Below are 19,381 nucleotides of genomic sequence, written 5' to 3'. Positions count from 1 at the left end.
GTTTTCCGAGACCGCCAAGGCAGGTATGGTTTTTTTGATCCCCACTCTAGAGGACGAGATGGCCTCCATGATGACAACGGCACAGCGATCATGATGCTCTTCGCATGTGTGTCCGACCTGATCGATAAGTTGACGGGGGTTTATACAAGCTTGAGGTGCTCTGGCGATGAGCCGTATGAGCTTGTACCGATCTGCTTCGAACCTGATGAAGTTCCCGTAAGTAACCATGAGATGGCGCCATGTACACAGATTCCTCCCGTGATGAGCATCGATGACGCTGCCGCAAGCAGACCTGTTGCTGAAATTGTCCCATGTGTTGAGACGAGCGAGACTACACCGTGTTCAGGTGAACATCACTACCAAGAATTTCCCGATAACAGTGAAGTGGTTTTGACAACAGGTAAACAGCTGCCAAATGTGTCAAAAATTGCGAAATCTAGTAGGAGAAAGTTCCTACGACAAATAAAAGCACAGGAAACGTTAAAAGAAAAATCAAAAGTGAGATGTAAAAAACAGGAACTAAAGAGAATGATGAAGAACTCAAAAGAGAAAGAACAGTACAGTCAAAATGCAGAGGTAAGACAAAGGAAATTGGGTTATATTAGGAGCCGTTATCAACAGGACAAGCATTTTTGTGCCAGACAAAAGTCCTATTTTACACAACGTTGTCAGACAGATCATGAGTTTAAGAACAAAAACCTTTCCCGTTTCTCACGTCGTTATAGGACAGATGAGTGTTTTACGATGAGACGACGCGCTTACATTACAGAACGTTACCGTGACGATGTTGCGTTTAAGAACCGACAGCGTTCTTACATCACAGAACGTTATCGTGACGATGTTGGGTTTAGGAACCGACAGCGTTCTTACATCACAGAACGTTACCGTGATGATGTTGAGTTTCGAAACAGGCAGCGCTATTACATTACACGCCGTTATCTAAACAACCCTGAATTCCGATTAAAACATCAGGAAATCATGAGGCGCATAATGAAAACAAAATCTGATTCACTGAGGACCAAAACAATGCGCAGAGTAAGGAAGATTTTACACAAATACAAAGTCATAAACCGACTATGTAGGGAGCGAAATGACTGTGTGCTTATGAAAGCTGTTGAGCTATTCAAAGCCCAAATTAAGAATGGCCCCACATTTGTCTGCACTGTTTGCCACAGAGCGTTGTTTCCCAACCAAGTACGCGCTTGTCAACGTAGATTTTATAAGAAAAACAGACATGTTGTTGCAAGTTGTCTCACGGGACAATTTGTCCATATCTGTGATGATGAATGTCAGGCCTCGTGCAGCGTACCAGCTGAAAGAAAACTGGAGTGGATATGTCACACTTGCTTTAGTCACCTCAAAGATGGTAAAATGCCTGCACTTGCTGTTGCGAACAATCTCACACTCTCTGATATTCCAAAGGAACTGTGTGGATTGAACATACTGGAGAGACACCTCATTTCCAAATGCATATCATTTGCCAAAATTGTACCTCTTCCCAAAGGTCAACAACGAGCCATTCGTGGAAATGTGGTGTGCGTGCCATCTGAAGTACAAGAGACGGTCAATGTCTTGCCCAGACTAAGAAGTAAGTCACAGATGTTGAGAGTGAAACTGAAGAGACGGCTTTGCTACAAAGGCCATCAGTTTTTTCAAACCGTCACTTGGTCCAAGCTAATGAGCGCTCTGATGAAACTGCAACAAGTCCATCCACAGTACAGAGACATAACTATTCGCGACGATGCGGACCTTTGCGACCCAACCCTCACTGACGATGAGAGCAGCTCCGATGAAGCGCAAATGAGCGACAGTGAGTACAATGAGGAAGCTCTGGAGGAGATCTACCGATTTGAGAGTGATGCTCTGTGTGGGATGAACAGTGACTCACAACATGACAACAGCGGTAACAAACAGCAACAAGAAAATTCGGAAGACGGTGATCAACCAAATGGTGGAGTGATACTTGAATCATGTCTCCAACCCAATGATGTGTCGGAGGAAATTATGAGTTTTACAGAGGGCATTTATTGTGTTGCTCCTGCAGAAAGAAACAACCCAGTAAGCTTTTTCAAGACTCCCAAGCTTGAGGCCATGGCTTTTCCAGTGCAGTTTCCCACTGGTCAAAACACCCTCGATGAAGAGAGAGCAATAAAACTCACACCAAGCAAATATTTCAAAACCCGTCTGTGTTGTGTGGACGAACGCTTTGCTCGAGATACCAACTACTTGTTCTTTGCCCAATTTGTGACTGAAATTTACCAGGCAACGTCGAGCATGACAATACAGCTGCGCAAAGGTAAGCCTTTTACCAGGGATGGTCGAAGGATAAACAATGCCATGCTTCAGGACAAACGTGAAGTTGAGAAACTGGTGCGCAGCAAAGATGCTGTCCGATTCATGACACCGCTGAGAGGTACGCCGGCCTATTGGGAGAGAACCACCAAAGATCTTTTTGCTATGATCCGACAGCTGGGCACACCCACGTTCTTTTGCACATTTTCTGCTGCCGAAATGCGTTGGGAAGAGGTCATCACCGCCATCAAAGCGCAACAGGGTGAAGTCGTGAATTTCGCCCAACTTGACTGGGCTACCAAGTGTGAGATCCTACGCAGCAATCCTGTGACGACGATGCGCATGTTCGACAAGCGTGTGGAAGCTCTGTTCAGAGATTTGATCCTCTCTCCGGCGCAACCGATTGGTGAGGTCGTCGACTACTTTTACCGACTGGAGTTTCAACACAGAGGAAGTCCTCACATTCATTGCCTCATTTGGGTTCGAGGTGCCCCTGTATTTGAGGAAGCCACAGATGAAGCCATCTGTCATTTTGTGTCTCGCTACATCTCGGCCGAGCTGCCGGACCCGCAGAAGGAACCGGAATTGTACAAAAAGGTCACAGAGGTTCAGATGCACAGCAAAAGTCACTCCAAATCGTGCGTCAAACACCAAGGTGCAAATTGCCGCTTTGGATTCCCCAAACAACCGTGCCATGAAACAATGATTGTCAGACCTGCGCCCGTCGACGACGACAATCGAGATCAACGCAATGACGATCGCTTGGCGTCGAATGCCAAGCTTGTTCCCGTGCTAAATCTGCTGAATGAGCCTGAAACGGCATGCCTGACTTTGCCTCAGCTACTGGCTAAATGTAAGCTCACCGGTGACGAGTACATGAACTGTTTGCGCATGACGGCCTCGTCGAGTTCTGTCGTGCTTAAGCGAGAACCGAAAGACTGCTGGGTCAACAACTACAACCGCCATTTGCTTCTTGCCTGGGATGGAAACCTGGACATCCAATACATCCTGAATGCCTACTCTTGCATCGCATACATCTGCAGCTACATCAGCAAGGCTGAACACGGTCTGAGCCAATACCTGAAATCGGTCATTGAAAACTCCCGCTGCGCAAATGTCAACGAGAGCGATGAAATGAAGCAAATTATGCAAGCGTACTCCAAGAAAAGAGAAGTGAGTGCTCAGGAATGCGTCGCACGTGCGTGCGGCTTGCATATGAAACAGTCCTCCCGCATGGTGGTATTTGTACAAACGAGTGACAATGCGCTGAAAATGAGTTATCCTCTCTCGCTCCTTGAGGGCAAAACGCAGGAATCTCATGAAGTGTGGATGACTGGCCTGCCGGAAAAATACAAATCCAGACCTCAAACAGAGGAATTCGAAGTCATGTGCTTGGCTGATTTTGCATCAATGTGCAGAATTGTTTATGGCAAACAAGCCAAAGGTAAGAATGTTTTGCCTCTGCTGAACGACATGGGCTTTGTCCAGAAAAGAACAGAAAAACATGCCGTCATCAAATACTGCAAATACTCTGAACAAAAGAATCCGGAGGAATATTACTGCTGCTTGCTCAAGCTGTACCTGCCTCATCGTGCTGATTGCCAATTAAAATCTGAACGCTGTCCTTCCTATCAGTTGTTTCATGATAACGCCTGTGTACAGTTACCGTATAACGACTCTGTGGAGCGCGTGTGCCAAATTGTCAGAAGGAACCGAGAAAGGTATGAGAAATACAGTCGAGACATTGACAACGCCATCCAAGAGGTGGAGGAGAGTGGGCTCGTCATAAACGAATGGTGCCACCTGGCTCCCGAGAGTGAGTTGCAAAGACTCGAATGCGTTGAGGAAATGAACGCGAGAGATGAACCGAACGACAACGTGGAGGAAAATGTCCCGGACTATAACGTCAGGTCCAAAACAACGCAAATGTCCATCGTGACAGAGCCTGCTGCCATCGATCCCGCGGTGTTACGCGACATGTACCGTAACCTGAACCAAAAGCAAGCGTCCGTCTTCTACAAGGTCAGAGATTGGTGCATAAAACGTGTGTGTAGCTCAAAGCCCATTGAGCAGTTCTTCTACCACATCAATGGTGGCGCCGGGACCGGCAAATCTCATCTCATCAAGTGTATCCACGCTGACGCTACCAAAATACTGCAAAGACTACCACGACTGGCTGAGGAGGCCGACATTTCCAAGCAAACGGTTGTTCTCGCAGCTTTCACTGGCACGGCGGCGTTCAACATTTCCGGGGCAACGTTGCATTGTCTACTCAAACTGCCGAGAAGTCTCAAACCCCCGTACCACGGGCTGGGCAATAAACTGGACGAAGTCCGAGCCGAGCTGTCCATCGCCGAAATACTCATCATCGATGAGATTTCCATGGTGTCGAAAGACCTCTTCGCCTACGTGAATGCCAGGTTGAAACAAATCAAAGGAATTAATTTACCTTTCGGTGGCATGTCTGTTCTTGCTGTTGGAGATTTCTTTCAGCTCCCTCCCGTGAGACAGTCCAAACCTCTGTGCGTGTACGATCCTACGCGGCTGGACCACTGGCGTGACGACTTCAAAAAGATCACGCTCACCGCCATCATGAGGCAGAAAGACGATGTCGCCTTTGCCGAACTGCTGAACCGACTCCGCGTCAAAGAAAAGTCAGATGAACTGTCGGAAATGGACAGAGCTCTCCTTGCCACGAGGTACACTTCCCCAGAAATGTGTCCAAGTCATATTCTGCATGTTTTTGCCACCAATAAACAGGTGGATGGCCATAACTCTGCGATGCTGGAACTGCTTCATAAGGACATTGTGCAGATTGACGCGGATGACTACAAGAAAGACAAAGGAACTGGCAGAATGGCAAGGCAAGCTTCCCCTGTGCAAGGCGCTAAGAATGAGCTCCCGGACTCCATCAAAGTTGCCCTGGGTGCTCGTGTTATGATCACACGGAACGTTGATGTTCAATCAGGTCTGTGCAACGGGATGTTTGCAAAAGTTGTCAAATTGGTGAACTATCCAAATGAAGCCCGTGTCCAGAAACTTGGGTTGGAACTCGATCATGTGAGTAACACAGCGCGTGCTGCTAACCCCGTGTACATTGACAGACTGGAGGAGAAGCTGAACAAGGCTGGAGTGACGCGCCGACAGTTTCCCATCAAGCTTGCTTTTGCCTGCACGATCCACAAGGTACAAGGCATGACAACGTCACAGGCTGCAGTCTCGCTGAAAGGTGTTTTCGAACACGGCATGGGGTACGTAGCTCTGAGTAGAGTGACTTCGCTCAGTGGTCTGCATATTCTGCATATGGATGAGAGAAGGCTTCATGCAAATCCACAAATCACTGCTGCTCTTGCTGAGATGGCAGAGGATTCTTTGGAGAGCGTCATGCCCCTCCTTCACGTGATGCCGTCGGTAGATCGGGCAAATCACCTGGTTGTCGTCCATCATAACACCGAAGGGCTGTCTTGTCACGTGCAAGATATCGTGTCTCATCACGAACTGCTTTTCGCTGATGTTTTGTGCTTCACAGAGACACACCTCCAAGGATCAGTGGCCGATGGACGTGCTTGCTTGGAAGGCTACACGATGTTTTGCAGGAACCGAAGTGATTCTTACACAAACTGTCCTGACTTGGCGACAAAACGTGGTGGCGGCGTAGGTATTTGTGTCAAAAGTCACATCGCGGCCCACGAAAAGAAATACGTTCAGGGTGTGACCGACATTGAATTTGTTGTGGTGAAACTTGAAGATCCCCTCAATGTGTTGATTGCTGCCGTTTACAGGCCTCCAGGCAACAGTCTGCGCACTTTTCTGCCAAGCTTGGGAAATCTCTTGCGGTACCTTGAAGTAATGGAGCATCATCAGATCTTGGTATGTGGAGATTTTAATGAAGATATGCTATCTGCCTCATTCAAGCCCATTCTTGATTTGTTCCGCTCGAAAGGCTACACGCAACTCATAGCCACTGCTACCACTGACAAAAACACATTGCTTGACCTCATTTTTGTCTCTCGACCTCAGTGTGCCCTTCATTCAGGTGTCCTGCAAACGTACTACAGCTATCACAATCCTGTTTTCTGTGTTTTGACCAGTGAAAGGTAAGTCACAGCTAAATCAGCATTTTCTAAAACAACAAGGATGGAAATCGAAACGTCAACGGTGTCGTAAGTGTATAATAATAGTGGTGGGATGCGGTGGGTGATTTGTTGACTTGAGGAGAGATGGGATCCAGAGTGGAAGTGCTCATTACTTGACCTCTTTTTCTTTCTCTCGACCTCTGTGCTCTTTATTCAGGTTCCGTGCGAACATACAACAGCTATCACAATCCTGTTTTCTGTGTTTTGACCAGTGAAAGGTAAGTCAAATCTATATCATGTTTTTCAGTAGTTGGAAAAACAACGAGGACAGACGTCGAATGGCGTAAGTGTATAATATTAGTGGTGGGATGTGGTGGGTGATTTGTTGACTAGAGATGAAATGGGATCTGGGGCTCAGAATGGTAAACGTAATGTTGCCATTAGCCTCACAATTTCCACATAGAAAATAACTACCAACCCATGTGGATAGCGATAGCTGGAAAAGCAGCTTTATACTGATAATATAAATTGGTGGCAATGAAATCCACCCCTATTTTGGACACTGAGGTTTGTGCATGATGCTAGCAATAAACCTGTTGCCTGGCTGGCATTACAAATGGAGAAAACATCGAATTGGAAAATACTTATCGATGGCAAAGGTTTGCTTGACGCGAGAAACATGCTTCAGAGTGAGTGAAGGGGAGACGGAGAGGAGTGGCCTTTTTAACTTGGATTCACTTTTATCATTTTTAAATGGTCCCAGGCAAATCATGGAAGAGTGATAAATGGAAACAAACCGTGAGTAAAGCCTTACATGAAACTGTCATTAAAAAGTATCATGAGTAAAGGTGGTCATACATGTAAAGACAAGGACAGTTGATGTAGCTGAACTCATGTCTGTGGTGGTAAGTTGAGATGGGCCTGTATGTTGAGATGGAATGGGGGTTGTTGTGGACTCAAGTTCAGTTAAGGGAAGGCCAAGGCTTTAGAAATTTTCTACAAGCCTTCCCTTAACTTGATGTAACTTTTTAAAATTTTAAACTTTTTAGACTTTTTAATTAGCTTTCAAAAAGTCTTCCCTTAACTCAAGTTGATTTAACTTTTTAACTTGTAACATTTTTAACTTTTTAAACTTTTAACTTAAAATGCTCACTTTCTAAATTTTTAACTCTTGTAACATTTTTAACTTTTTAAACTTTTAACTTAAAATGCTCACTTTCTAAATTTTTAACTCTTGTAACATTTTTAACTTTTTAAACTTTTAACTTAAAATGTTTCACTTTCCAAATTTTTAACTTTTGAAACTTTTACATTTTTTAAACTATCTTAGACGAGTTAAGGGGAGACTTTTTAACGTTTTACATGTTTTTATTTCTGATTTTAGTTATAGAAAGGCCTTTTAAACTTTTTTTTTTGAATTGTTTTTCACATTAATTACTTCATTTTTTTATGTATTATATTTTTTCTACGTCATAATCGTGAGGCGACAACAGAAAACAGACGAGGTAAGTTTCTCATCATTAGACATGTTTTATCTTTCTTTCAAAAGACACTAAATGCTGCTATTTCACTCTTCTGTATTTTAACAGTTCATTTTATGTGGCGAAAGCAGCTCATCCACAGTCCACTGACCAAAGACATCCTCTCTTCGGCCATGTACCAGCCAAATGCCGCCTTAAGTCCAGGAAAAGTTTTCTGAAAAGTGTCCCACCCCTCAGAACGCCGAACACAGGCAGTGAAAGAGTCACTCGGCGGGAAGAAAGACTTGACAATCTTCCACCAGAAACTACAATGGAGCTTAAAGCAAGCGAGGCAATGACCCCAGGAGCAGACACCAACTATGTATGCAACGTGGAAATGCCTAAATAGACTAAGATCTGGTGTTGGACGTGCAAAAGTCACTCTCGCCAAATGGGGACATCTGGAGGATCGGAACAGCGAGTGTGACTGTGGCACTGAACCACAGACCATGCAACACCTCCTCATGTGCCCCTGCTGGAACATCCCTGCACAGCATCGAATTTAGCAGAGTTTAACGAGAAGGGACAGAAATGTGTTCAGCTGTGGCTCAACCACATCTAGCCAAGCCTGTAACTAACTGCCTTGTAGCCACGATAAGAAGAAGCTCATCCCAGAATCGAGGCCAGAGGTAGCCATGACATATTACTTTATTGTAATGTAAGTGTAGAAACTCAATGTTTTTTTGATGAGAACCCACCTAACAGACCAAACAGAACTACTTTACAGGCTTTCTTGTCGTCACAGAGGGCAACAGTTTCAAGAACACCTGTACAAGGGAGGCCTGCATCATGGAACACAAACTCCCAAACACACATGACTTCTCCTGCTTCTTCTGTGAGTAGCCAAGACGGTAATTTGTCAGGAAGCGCTCTTTAATTTTACCGCTTCTCCTCAACATGAATTGATTAACATATTATGTTGCAGCACAGCGAGAGCCACGCATTTCAAGAAGACTTGTACAAGGGAGGCCTGCATCATGGAACACAAACTCCCAAACACACATGACTTCTCCTGATTCTTCTGTGAGTAGGCAAAGAGGAAATTTGTCAGGAACCACTTTTTAATTTTACCGCTTCTCCTCAACATGAATTGATTAACATATTATGTTGTAGCACAGCGAGAGCCACGCATTTCAAGAAGACTTGTACAAGGGAGGCCTGCATCATGGAACACAAACTCCCAAACACACATGACTTCTCCTGCTTCATCTGTGAGTAGCCAACAAGGAAAATTGTCAGGAAGCACTCTTTAATTTTACCCCTTCTCCTCAACACCTCTTTCATGTTCCTCTAGTATGTTCCTGGGTCTTGCCTGTGGTTCTACATGCATCCAGTCATGCAGACAGAGAACACTTTAGCCTTTAACTGTCGGAAGCTGTCCCTCTGCGAGGCCTCATAGTATAGTCTGTTTTCTGTTCTCATTCATTCATTCATTCATTCATTCATTTATTTATTTATTTATTTATTTATTTATTTATTTATTTATTTATTTATTTATTTATTTATTGATTGATTGATTGATTGATTGATTGATTGATTGATTGATTGATTGGCCTTTCTATATTTCTTTGCCTTAAATTTTGTTTATTAAGTTTTGTGTTTCCAATATGTGCATGTTCATTTCATCACATACAAGTCCAGTCCAATGTATACGTTCTTGTTTGTCATTTTGTATGTTCAGTATTTATTGAGTCAGTTAAACATTTTATCTATTTTTTTTATTATTTAGAAGATTTCACGCATTATATATTCCATTCTGCCCAAAACAACTAATATCATGCTGTATTTTGGTTCCAAAAAGCACCATGCAACTGTTTTTTTTCCTTCTTGTTTAGAAGGAAAAGTGTAAAGTGTATGTTGACAACTTATGTTGTGATTTGTCGTATAAAATAACCTGTTTTGAATGACATTATTCATAATTTACATTTATTTAATTCTTTCTTTAATAGAAAATAGGTCTTTTCTGTGTTGATATGAAACTGTAATTAAATACTTATTTTTGATTTTAACTCTGCATGTTCATTCATTACTTTCACACTACTCACTAAATATTTTAATGTCATGTTATCATTATTCATCAGCCAATGCATGCATCAGGGGGGAAGTGGGTTGTTTTTGGGGAAATGAGACAATTATTGAAAGTTTATTAATATATTGTCTTGTGATCATAGTTTATTGTTATGTTGTCTTGTATGTATGTTGTCTTGTATGTACATTCTATAAGTTGATATAGTGTCCATTATTTTATCTTCGCGATTGTACTGATCACGTTGCATTGAAATACTTTGAAAACAAATCGGAAACCTCATAAACCGTGGCGATTATAGTTATTACCATTACTGTAAGGCTATTTTATTACTATCATGATCATATTTTAAATATACTGAAATATCGCCACTCAATCGTATCGTCACGTATCGCGTGATTTTACGGGGACGTCTTTTTCTGTCTCTACTTAAAGTGGACGCTACCATTTTTCACCTTTTAAGGGGGGGGGCTCTAAAAGCGTTGAGTCCACGTAAATATAAACATGCACATGTTCACTCAATTGTGTAATCATATTTCACACGAATTTAGAGCGATGTGTTCCGGTCTCAGTGTTTTTTTTCTGTATGTACTAAAGTTTTGACGCTACGACTAAAAGTTACCCTCTCTTTTCAGATTTCGCTCAGACCTTTCGCGCCGACCTTTCGCGCCGCCGAAAAGTCGGGAGGGACTTTACACGGTCTCATTATCAACTTGAAGACGAGATAGGTAAGTGGAAAGCCGAGATTTCCTCAACTTAATTTAAACCCCTAAGTATATACTTACATTTTAACCAGGATTGTTGCGTTAGTGGGGAAAGTAGCACTTCCCCACTTCTAATTACGATCGTCACAGTTCTATTACTGTACTATTACATGTTATTACTCATTAACTGTACATATAGAAAAAAATAGTCTCCTGTTCTCACGACGGACTTTTGCGGAGTTGTTTCTCGGTGAATTTAGTATGGATTAATTCCATCGGTTGATGAACGTGAACATTATTCGTGACCGAGGCATCCACATCTTTGGTTTGCGTCGAGCAAAAAAAAAAAAGAAAAGAAAGGCCGCCATTACGAAATGCGCATATAGCAAATTAACTTGTAATTATTCATTAACTAGTCAGTCGAAAATACATGTTTCTTCTGCGTTCCTATTTATGACGGAGGATTCCCCATTTTATTGCTCTTGCGTTGAAGTAATGTACACTATCGTCCGCCGTGTGCATTTGCCGACATGTAACAAGATGGATGCGCCACACACATGATGCATGCACTTTGCGTTACAGAGTAAGGACATTTATGGAAAGATACACGACGCGTAATTCATTTATTTCAGACGACACCTCGTAGTCGCCACACGTAAATGGATAAAAATGGTTTACGGTGTTCTTTTATTAAAATCTTTGTTTTAGGTTAGCCCCCCAAAAAAATGCACAGGCGCCATTATGAAATGTGCTTCCAAATTTATATAGCAGATGACATTGTAACTGTAAGCACTGATATGTAATGACCGAGTAAGATCAGTAGTATCGAATCATTGCCCAGTGTTAATTTGTAGCAGTCTTGAAATGCTACACACCCATGAACTATTGACTTTGTCACTCTGCACTGCCATCTGGTGGATGTTAAAATCATTGCTGGGAAACTCTTTCTTTTCAGTCTAACATTTAAATAATTGTGTGTTTTTTTATTATACGTGGTATCCATTTATTTTTATCCAATTTGAATATGTTATGATATGTTGTGTCGCTAATAAAATAATCCCAAAGTCAGTCAGATGTATTATAATAGTAATTACCGTTTTTTTCCGTGTATAGTGCGCCCCCATGTATAGTACGCACCCCTAAAAATGGCATGCTGATGCTGGAAAAAATCTTGTACCCATGTATAATACGCACCCAATTTTTATGAATTTTTTTTAAAAAAAAAAATTTTTTTTTTTTTTTTTTTTTTTTTAAGTCCTAATGATCGTCACACACGCAGGGAGGCAATGGGTCCCATTTTCATAGTCTTTGGTATGGTCTTAACTAGGCTGGATGTAATTTTTTTTGTTGGCGTTGATTTCTCCGACTGCCCGTAAACGCACCACCGCGCTCCGTGCGCATGGAGCGTGTTTGAAGTGAACAGCAGAGAAGAAAGGAACAAGGCAAAGTGTTGTGAAATAAAATATTACCTGTAATACGGATTTAGGTAGAGAACTGAACTCTCGCTCTTTATATAGCTGACGTGTCTTGCTCATCCGTTCTGCGCATCTGTAATGGCGGCCTCCGTATGATATCCGGTTTGCGTGTGTGCGAGAGCGAGAGAGAGCGAGAGAGAGAGCGCGCGAGAGAACGCTCAACCGTAGCGCGCCGCCGACCGCCCAACTACACCGGGCTGGTCGATTATTGTGACAGAGCCGTCGCTGAAATTTAGAAGATATTTTTAAAGTCCTGATGTACTTTCTAAAATTTAAGTGGACCTCAGTGCGCACTGCGCAGGGAGCTTAATTTGGTGCGGTCGCGCAACCGCAGCGCGCCGGGCGCTCACTGTCGCATTGCTTAAAGAGCGAGCGCCTTTGTGTTTTAGGATGAACAGCAGAGACCAAAGGAACAAGGCAAAGTGTTGTGAAATAAAATATTACCTGTAATACGCATTTTGTTATTTGCTGATTGAAACTGCTAATTAAACTGTGAATTGAAACTAATAGGAAGAAAACAACTCTCGCTCTTTATATAGCTGACGTGTCTTGCGCATCCGTTCTGTGCATTTTATTTCACAACACTTTGCCTTTCTTCTCTGCTGTTCACTTCAAACACGCTCCATGCGACCGCAATGCTCTCGTATCAGACGCTTGCTCGATCACCTGCTCGTTTGCTGTCCCGTGCGCGCACGAAGCGCGGTGGTGCGTTTACGGGCAGTCGGAGGAATCAACGCCAACAAAAAATATTACATCCAGCCTAGTTAAGACCATACCAAAGACTATAAAAATGGGACCCATTGCCTCCCTGCGTGTGTGACGATCATTGGGACTTAAAAAAAATAAATAAATAAATAAAATAAAAAAAAAATTAATTTTTTTTTTTTTGTACCCATGTATAATGCGCACCCCAGATTTTAGGACAATAAATTAGTTAAATTTTGCGCACTATACACGGAAAAAAACGGTATTCTATGAATAATTTGCCATTTGTCATCTACTAACTAAACAAGTCAATTTCTCTCTTTTTTTTCTTTTTCAGAATGGCGAAAAACATGATCCGCGCTAAAGTAGTCGCGATGAGGAGTGCTCTGCGTGCCAAGACATGGATTTGTGCAGCTGATGGCACCTTGTCCATGCACGGCCAGCACAATAATGTAACTGTTGCCCTCTGTAACGACGAGAAAGCCTATAAAATTGTTCTGTTTGAACACTTGGCAGCCCTCGTCACAGAGGGCAGCAGTTACATTTTTTTAAACTTTGGTGTGGACGAAAGTGGCCAAGGGCTCCTCACCAAACCCGGCTCAAAAATATTCATGGCGGCCGAGGTGCAAACCAGCCCGCACCTGGAAGAAGAGGCCAGGGGCCTGGTCTACCCCAAGTCAGTGGCATCGTCTCCTCAGGAGGTAGTGAATAAACTACCTGAGGAGATGGTGTCACTGGAGGGCGTAATAACCGATGTAAGTCACCTGCACCCGCAAATGCACATATACACACGTCTTTGTGTACACCTGTGAAGACATGATGCATGTGCAATAATGTAAATGCATGCGCATGCAAACCCACCCACCAACCGACACACACACACACACACACAATATCATTGAAATGCTCTGTTTAGTACTAAGGTACCAAAAGTTTTGTTTTTTTTTGTCATCTCAATTTGCTCCACTTCAGATGCGTCCAATCCGCATGGTGCGCCAGAGAGGGAACAGCCTTGCGCCATTTCGGATTTTGACACTAAAAAAAGTAAGTAGCCATTTGTACTTCCCCTGTTGTAGCACTTTGCACACATACTCTTTTTTTAAACTACCGCAGGATGAAGCCGCTGTCAAAATTGGCCTTTGGCGTGAGGCTAATCTCATTGAAATAAAAGTAGGGGGTTCCTTCCTTTTCACCCACCTGAGTGCCCGGGTGAACGATTCGGGAGTAATGCTCCACTCTACCACTTGCACAGAAATAAAGGTTAGTAAATGGCTTCATAGCAGTGGAATTTAAATGGTGCTCGCTTTTTGCTTATTATTCCCTTTTCCAAGATCAATCTATTTTTCCCATTACAAACAATGGAAAACAAATTAATCCGTTCCAAGACTAAAAAAATCCCTTCTTTAAGATTTTGTTTCTTTATTTGCTCATTTTTGTCCCATTGCGCAATTGCAGCGTTCCGCCCAGCCGACCGCGCAACTGCTCCGCACTGGTCGCATTATTGTGACAGAGCCGTCGCTGAAATTTAGAAAATATTTGTAACGTCCTGATGTACTTTCTCAAATTGAAGTGTACCTCAGTGCGCAGGGAGCTTAATTTGGTCCCATCGCGCAACCGCCTGCAGCGCGCCGGGCGCTCACTGTCGCATCGCTTTAAGAACGTCTTTGTGTTTTAGGATGGCTTTACTGCTCCCACTTGCTTTATTTGGAGGCATGATTAGCCTTTGGTAAACGTTGTTTTCCATTCATAAAAAATAATTCAATTTTTATTTTATTCAACAGCCCTGCAACTCCAGCCTCACCCTGACTGTTTGTGGTATCCTCTATGGGGAAGAGGTGGTGGAGGTTGTGTCCGATTCGGGTCAAGTTACAAGCATCAAGCTTGACATCTGGAAAAAAACTTTCAGCCAGCCCCCGAAGATACCACAAAATGGGCTGGCCATCACTGTCACGCGTGTGCAGGGTGACGTGATAGAAATTGAATGCGTGAATGAATGCGTGAATGAATGCATGGATGAATGCGTGAATGATTGTATGAATGAATGCATGAATGCATGAAGGAATGAATGTTGATGCATAATTGTTCAAATTAAAATTGAAATTCAACCAAATTCTCCTAATTTTTGTTTTTCTACTCTAATTTCTACATTTTTAAAATGATTCAACCCATTCCAACTTTCAACTGTTCATCATTTTTCTACCTATTCCACAACTTACCGAATACTTCACATCTTTTATTTTGAAATTCACTCCCAATTCCTTTTTCCCTTCTCATTTCTACATTTTTCAACCGATTCAACCCATTCCAACTTTCAACTGTTCATCATTTTTCTACCTATTCCACAACTTCCCAAAAACTTCACATCTTTTATTTTGAAATTAACACCCAATTCCCTTTTCCCTTCTCATTTCGTCATTTTTCAACCCATTCAACCCATTCCAACTTTCAACTGTTCATCATTTTTGTACCTATTCCACAACTTCCCAAAAACTTCACATCTTTTATTTTGAAATTCACACCCAATTCCTTTTCCCCTTCTCATTTCTACATTTTTCAACCGATTCAACCCATTCCAACTTTCAACTGTTCATCATTTTTCTACCTATTCCACAACTTCCCACTTACCAAAAACTTCACATCTTTTATTTTGAAATTCACACCCACTTCCTTTTTCCCTTCTCATTTCTACATTTTTCAACCGATTCAACTCGTTTCAACGTCATTCTGCAACATTCCTTAAATATTTATTCAACTTCTTCACCTTCACACGCAATTCCTTCAGGAATTGCAAATTCTAGTTATTATTATTATTCTTCTATTTTATTCTCCTCACTTTTTTGTCCCGTTTCATCTTTCACATAATTCATCCGATTCACTCCATTCCACTTTTCACGTATTCCAAATATTCAGGAAAGGGTGGCTTGTATTTTTCTCATTCCGAAAATTTTCCGATTCCGCAAAATTCCCAAAATTCCGACAAATTTTTCCCCATCCATTCTTAATGGCACATTCGACATTTCACAAAATTTCATTTTTCACCTCTAACTTCTACATTTTTCAACCGATTCAACCCATTCCAACTTTCAACTGTTCATCTTTTGCCTACCTATTCCACAACTTCCCACTTACCAAAAATTCCAAATTTTCAAATTTGAAATTCAACCAAAATTCTCTCAAATTCCGTTTTTCTACTCTAACTTCTACATTTTTCAACCGATTCAACCCATTCCAACTTTCAACTGTTCATCTTTTGCCTACCTATTCCACAACTTCCCACTTACCAAAAATTCCACATTTTCAAATTTGAAATTCAACCAAATTCTCAAAAATTTCGTTTTTCGACTCTAATTTCTACATTTTTCGACCGATTCAACCCATTCCACATTTATTCCCCTTATTCACCTTATGCTTACCACATTCGCTCCCATTCACCCCCACTTCCACTATGCTTCCCACATTCACTCCCATTCACCCCCACTTCCACTATGCTTACACAATTCAACCCTTGACCCCCAATTCCAGTGTGGCGGCCATCTTGGATGACCCTGAAGTGCCACCAATGAACCCAGAATGAACCGGAAGTGCCCCAAATCAAACCGGAAGTGACCCCAAATAGACCGGAAGTGACCTCAGGTAAACCGGAAGTGACCCCAAATCAAACCGGAAGTGACCCCAAATGTACCGGAAGTGACCTTTTTAGACCGGAAATGACCCCTAATAAACCGGAAGTGACCTCAGACGAACCGGAAGTGACCCAAATTAAACCGGAAGTGACCCAAATAAACCGGAAGTGACCCCAAATAGACCGGAAGTGACCCCAAATAGACCGGAAGTGACCTCTGGTAGACCGGAAGTGACCCCAAATCAAACCGGAAGTGACCCCAAATTAACCGGAAGTGGCCTTTTTAGACCGGAAATGACCCCAAATAAACCGGAAGTGACCTCAGCTAAACCGGAAGTGACCTGTTTTAAACCGGAAGTGACCCAAATAAACCGGAAGTGACCCAAACTAGACCGGAAGTGACCCGAATCAAACCGGAAGTGACCTTATTTCAACACTGAGTGGCCCAAATAGCTACATTTGCGCTAACTTTTTCGTTTTTTGTCTGATTTAACCCGTTTCAACATTTTTACCCCAAAAGTGAACCTCCTGAGGCCATTATTTTTTTGTTTTGTTCCAAATTTAGAAAGATTTTGGCGCAATTGCTTTTTTTTATTTTCCCATCCATTCTCTATGGGGATTCAACATTTGCTCTAACTTCTACATTTTTCAACTGATTCAACCCGTTCCAACTTTCAACTGTACATCTTTTGCCTACCTATTCCACAACTTCCCACTTACCAAAAATTCCAAATTCGAAATTCAACCAAATTCTCCAAAATTTCGTTTTTCTACTCTAATTTCTACATTTTTCAACCGATTCAACCCATTCCAACTTTCAACTGTTCATCTTTTGCCTACCTATTCCACAACTTCCCACATACCAAATATTCCAAACTTTCAATTTTTAAATTCACCACAAATTCTCCAAATATTCTACATTTCTCAAGTAATTCAACACGTTTCAACATCGTTCGGCAGCATTCCCCGAAAAAGTTATTCATACATTTCGCCTTCACACGCAATTTCTCCAGAAATTGCAAAATTCTAGTTATTATTATTATTCTCTTTTATTCTCCACACTTTTTTGTCCAGTTTCATCTTCCACATAATTCATCCGATTCACTCCATTCCACTTTTCACGTATTCCAAATATTCACGCGATGAGCGCTTCCATTTTTCTCGTTCCGAAAATTTTCCGTTTCCGCAAAATTCCCCAAATTCCGACAAATTTTTCCCCATTCATTCTTAATGGCACATTCGACATTTCACATTTACGTCGTTCCAATTTGAAATTCACATCATTCAGCACATTCTAATCACATTCGGAAGGATTCTCGACATTCCCAAAATTCCCAAATTCGAAAATTTCTCGTTTTCACGTTAAAAATTCCGACAAATTTTCACAAAATTTCGTTTTTCACCTCTAACTTCTACATTTTTCAACCGATTCAACTCGTTCCAACTTTCAACTGTTCATCTTTTGCCTACCTATTCCACAACGTCCCACTTACCAAAAACTTCACATCTTTTATTTTGAAATTCAACCAAAATTCTCTAAAATTTCGTTTTTCTACTCTAATTTCTACATTTTTCAACCGATTCAACCCATTCCAACTTTCAACTGTTCATCATTTTTCTACCGATTCCACAACTTCCCACTTACCAAAAGCTTCACATCTTTTATTTTGAAATTCACACCCAATTCCTTTTCCCTTCTCATTTCTACATTTTTCAACCGATTCAACCCATTCCAACTTTCAACTGTTCATCATTTTTCTACCTATTCCACAACTTCCCACTTACCAAAAACTTCACATCTTTTATTTTGAAATTCACACCCAATTTCCTTTTCCCTTCTCATTTCTACATTTTTCAACCGATTCAACCCATTCCAACTTTCAACTGTTCATCATTTTTCTACCTATTCCACAACTTCCCACTTACCAAAAACTTCACATCTTTTATTTTGAAATTCAACCAAAATTCTCTCAAATTCCGTTTTTGTACTCTAATTTCTACATTTTTCAACCGATTCAACCCATTCCAACTTTCAACTGTTCATCATTTTTCTACCTATTCCACAACTTCCCAAATACTTCACTTCTTTTATTTTGAAATTCACACCCAATTCCTTTTTCCCTTCTCATTTCTACATTTTTCAACCGATTCAACCCATTCCAACTTTCAACTGTTCATCATTTTTCTACCTATTCCACAACTTCCCACTTACCAAAAACTTCACATCTTTTATTTTGAAATTCACACCCAATTCCCTTTTCCCTTCTCATTTCTACATTTTTCAACCGATTCAACCCATTCCAACTTTCAACTGTTCATCATTTTTCTACCTATTCCACAACTTCCCACTTACCAAAAACTTCACATCTTTTATTTTGAAATTCACACTCAATTCCCTTTTCCCTTCTCATTTCTACATTTTTCAACCGATTCAACCCATTCCAACTTTCAACTGTTCATCATTTTTCTACCTATTCCACAACTTCCCACTTACCAAAAACTTCACATCTTTTATTTTGAAATTCACACCCAATTCCCTTTTCCCTTCTCATTTCTACATTTTTCAACCGATTCAACCCATTCCAACTTTCAACTGTTCATCATTTTTCGACCTATTCCACAACTTCCCAAAACCTTCACATCTTTTATTTTGAAATTCACACCCAATTCCTTTTTCCCTTCTCATTTCTACATTTTTCAACCGATTCAACCCATTCCAACTTTCAACTGTTCATCATCTTTTTTAGACCTATTCCACAACTTCCCACTTACCAAAAAGTTCACATCTTTTATTTTGAAATTCGCCACAAATTCTCCAAATATTCTACATTTCTCAAGTAATTCAACACGTTTCAACATCGTTCGGCAGCATTCCCCGAAGAAGTTATTCATACATTTCGCCTTCACACGCAATTTCTCCAGAAATTGCAAAATTCTAGTTATTATTATTATTCTCTTTTA

General features: G+C 41.5%; 1 protein-coding gene and 1 long non-coding RNA gene across 4 annotated transcripts; both read left to right on the top strand.

The window, feature by feature from the left end:
* Positions 1-4,538: 4,538 nt before the first annotated feature.
* On the top strand, positions 4,539-7,367 carry LOC133152064 (ATP-dependent DNA helicase PIF1-like). The gene is made up of 3 exons (XM_061275595.1): positions 4,539-4,991; positions 5,053-5,156; positions 5,261-7,367. Exons 1-3 carry the CDS (start codon positions 4,675-4,677, stop codon positions 6,391-6,393), a joined length of 1,554 nt encoding a protein of 517 aa, XP_061131579.1. The 5' UTR covers positions 4,539-4,674; the 3' UTR covers positions 6,394-7,367.
* A 20-nt stretch (positions 7,368-7,387) lies between these two features.
* Positions 7,388-9,410, top strand: LOC133152065 (uncharacterized). Of its 3 annotated transcripts, none has more exons than XR_009714045.1 (6): positions 7,388-7,873; positions 7,958-8,546; positions 8,634-8,723; positions 8,819-8,911; positions 9,002-9,099; positions 9,183-9,410. It is a non-coding gene; the product is annotated as an uncharacterized LOC133152065 (long non-coding RNA). The 3 variants fall into 3 exon arrangements; XR_009714044.1 differs by having other exon boundaries at positions 8,814-8,911; positions 9,007-9,099; XR_009714043.1 differs by having other exon boundaries at positions 8,814-8,911.
* The last annotated feature ends 9,971 nt before the right edge of the window (positions 9,411-19,381 follow it).

Source organism: Syngnathus typhle, linkage group LG3, assembly GCF_033458585.1.
Source record: "Syngnathus typhle isolate RoL2023-S1 ecotype Sweden linkage group LG3, RoL_Styp_1.0, whole genome shotgun sequence".
Taxonomy (NCBI): Eukaryota; Metazoa; Chordata; class Actinopteri; order Syngnathiformes; family Syngnathidae; genus Syngnathus; species Syngnathus typhle.
The sequence above is the reverse complement of the archived record's forward strand: the minus strand, read 5'-3'. Positions and strand labels throughout refer to the sequence as shown.

What these genes read in the sequence shown, in the direction of transcription:
- LOC133152064 (XM_061275595.1), top strand. Translation starts at nt 4,675, where the DNA reads ATGGTGTCGAAAGACCTCTTCGCCTACGTGAATGCCAGGTTGAAACAA. An exon ending in AGAGCTCTCCTTGCCACGAG is followed by an intron (nt 4,992 to 5,052) that starts GTACACTTCCCC and finishes ACCAATAAACAG; the next exon opens with GTGGATGGCCATAACTCTGC. An exon ending in GGAACTGGCAGAATGGCAAG is followed by an intron (nt 5,157 to 5,260) that starts GCAAGCTTCCCC and finishes ATGTTCAATCAG; the next exon opens with GTCTGTGCAACGGGATGTTT.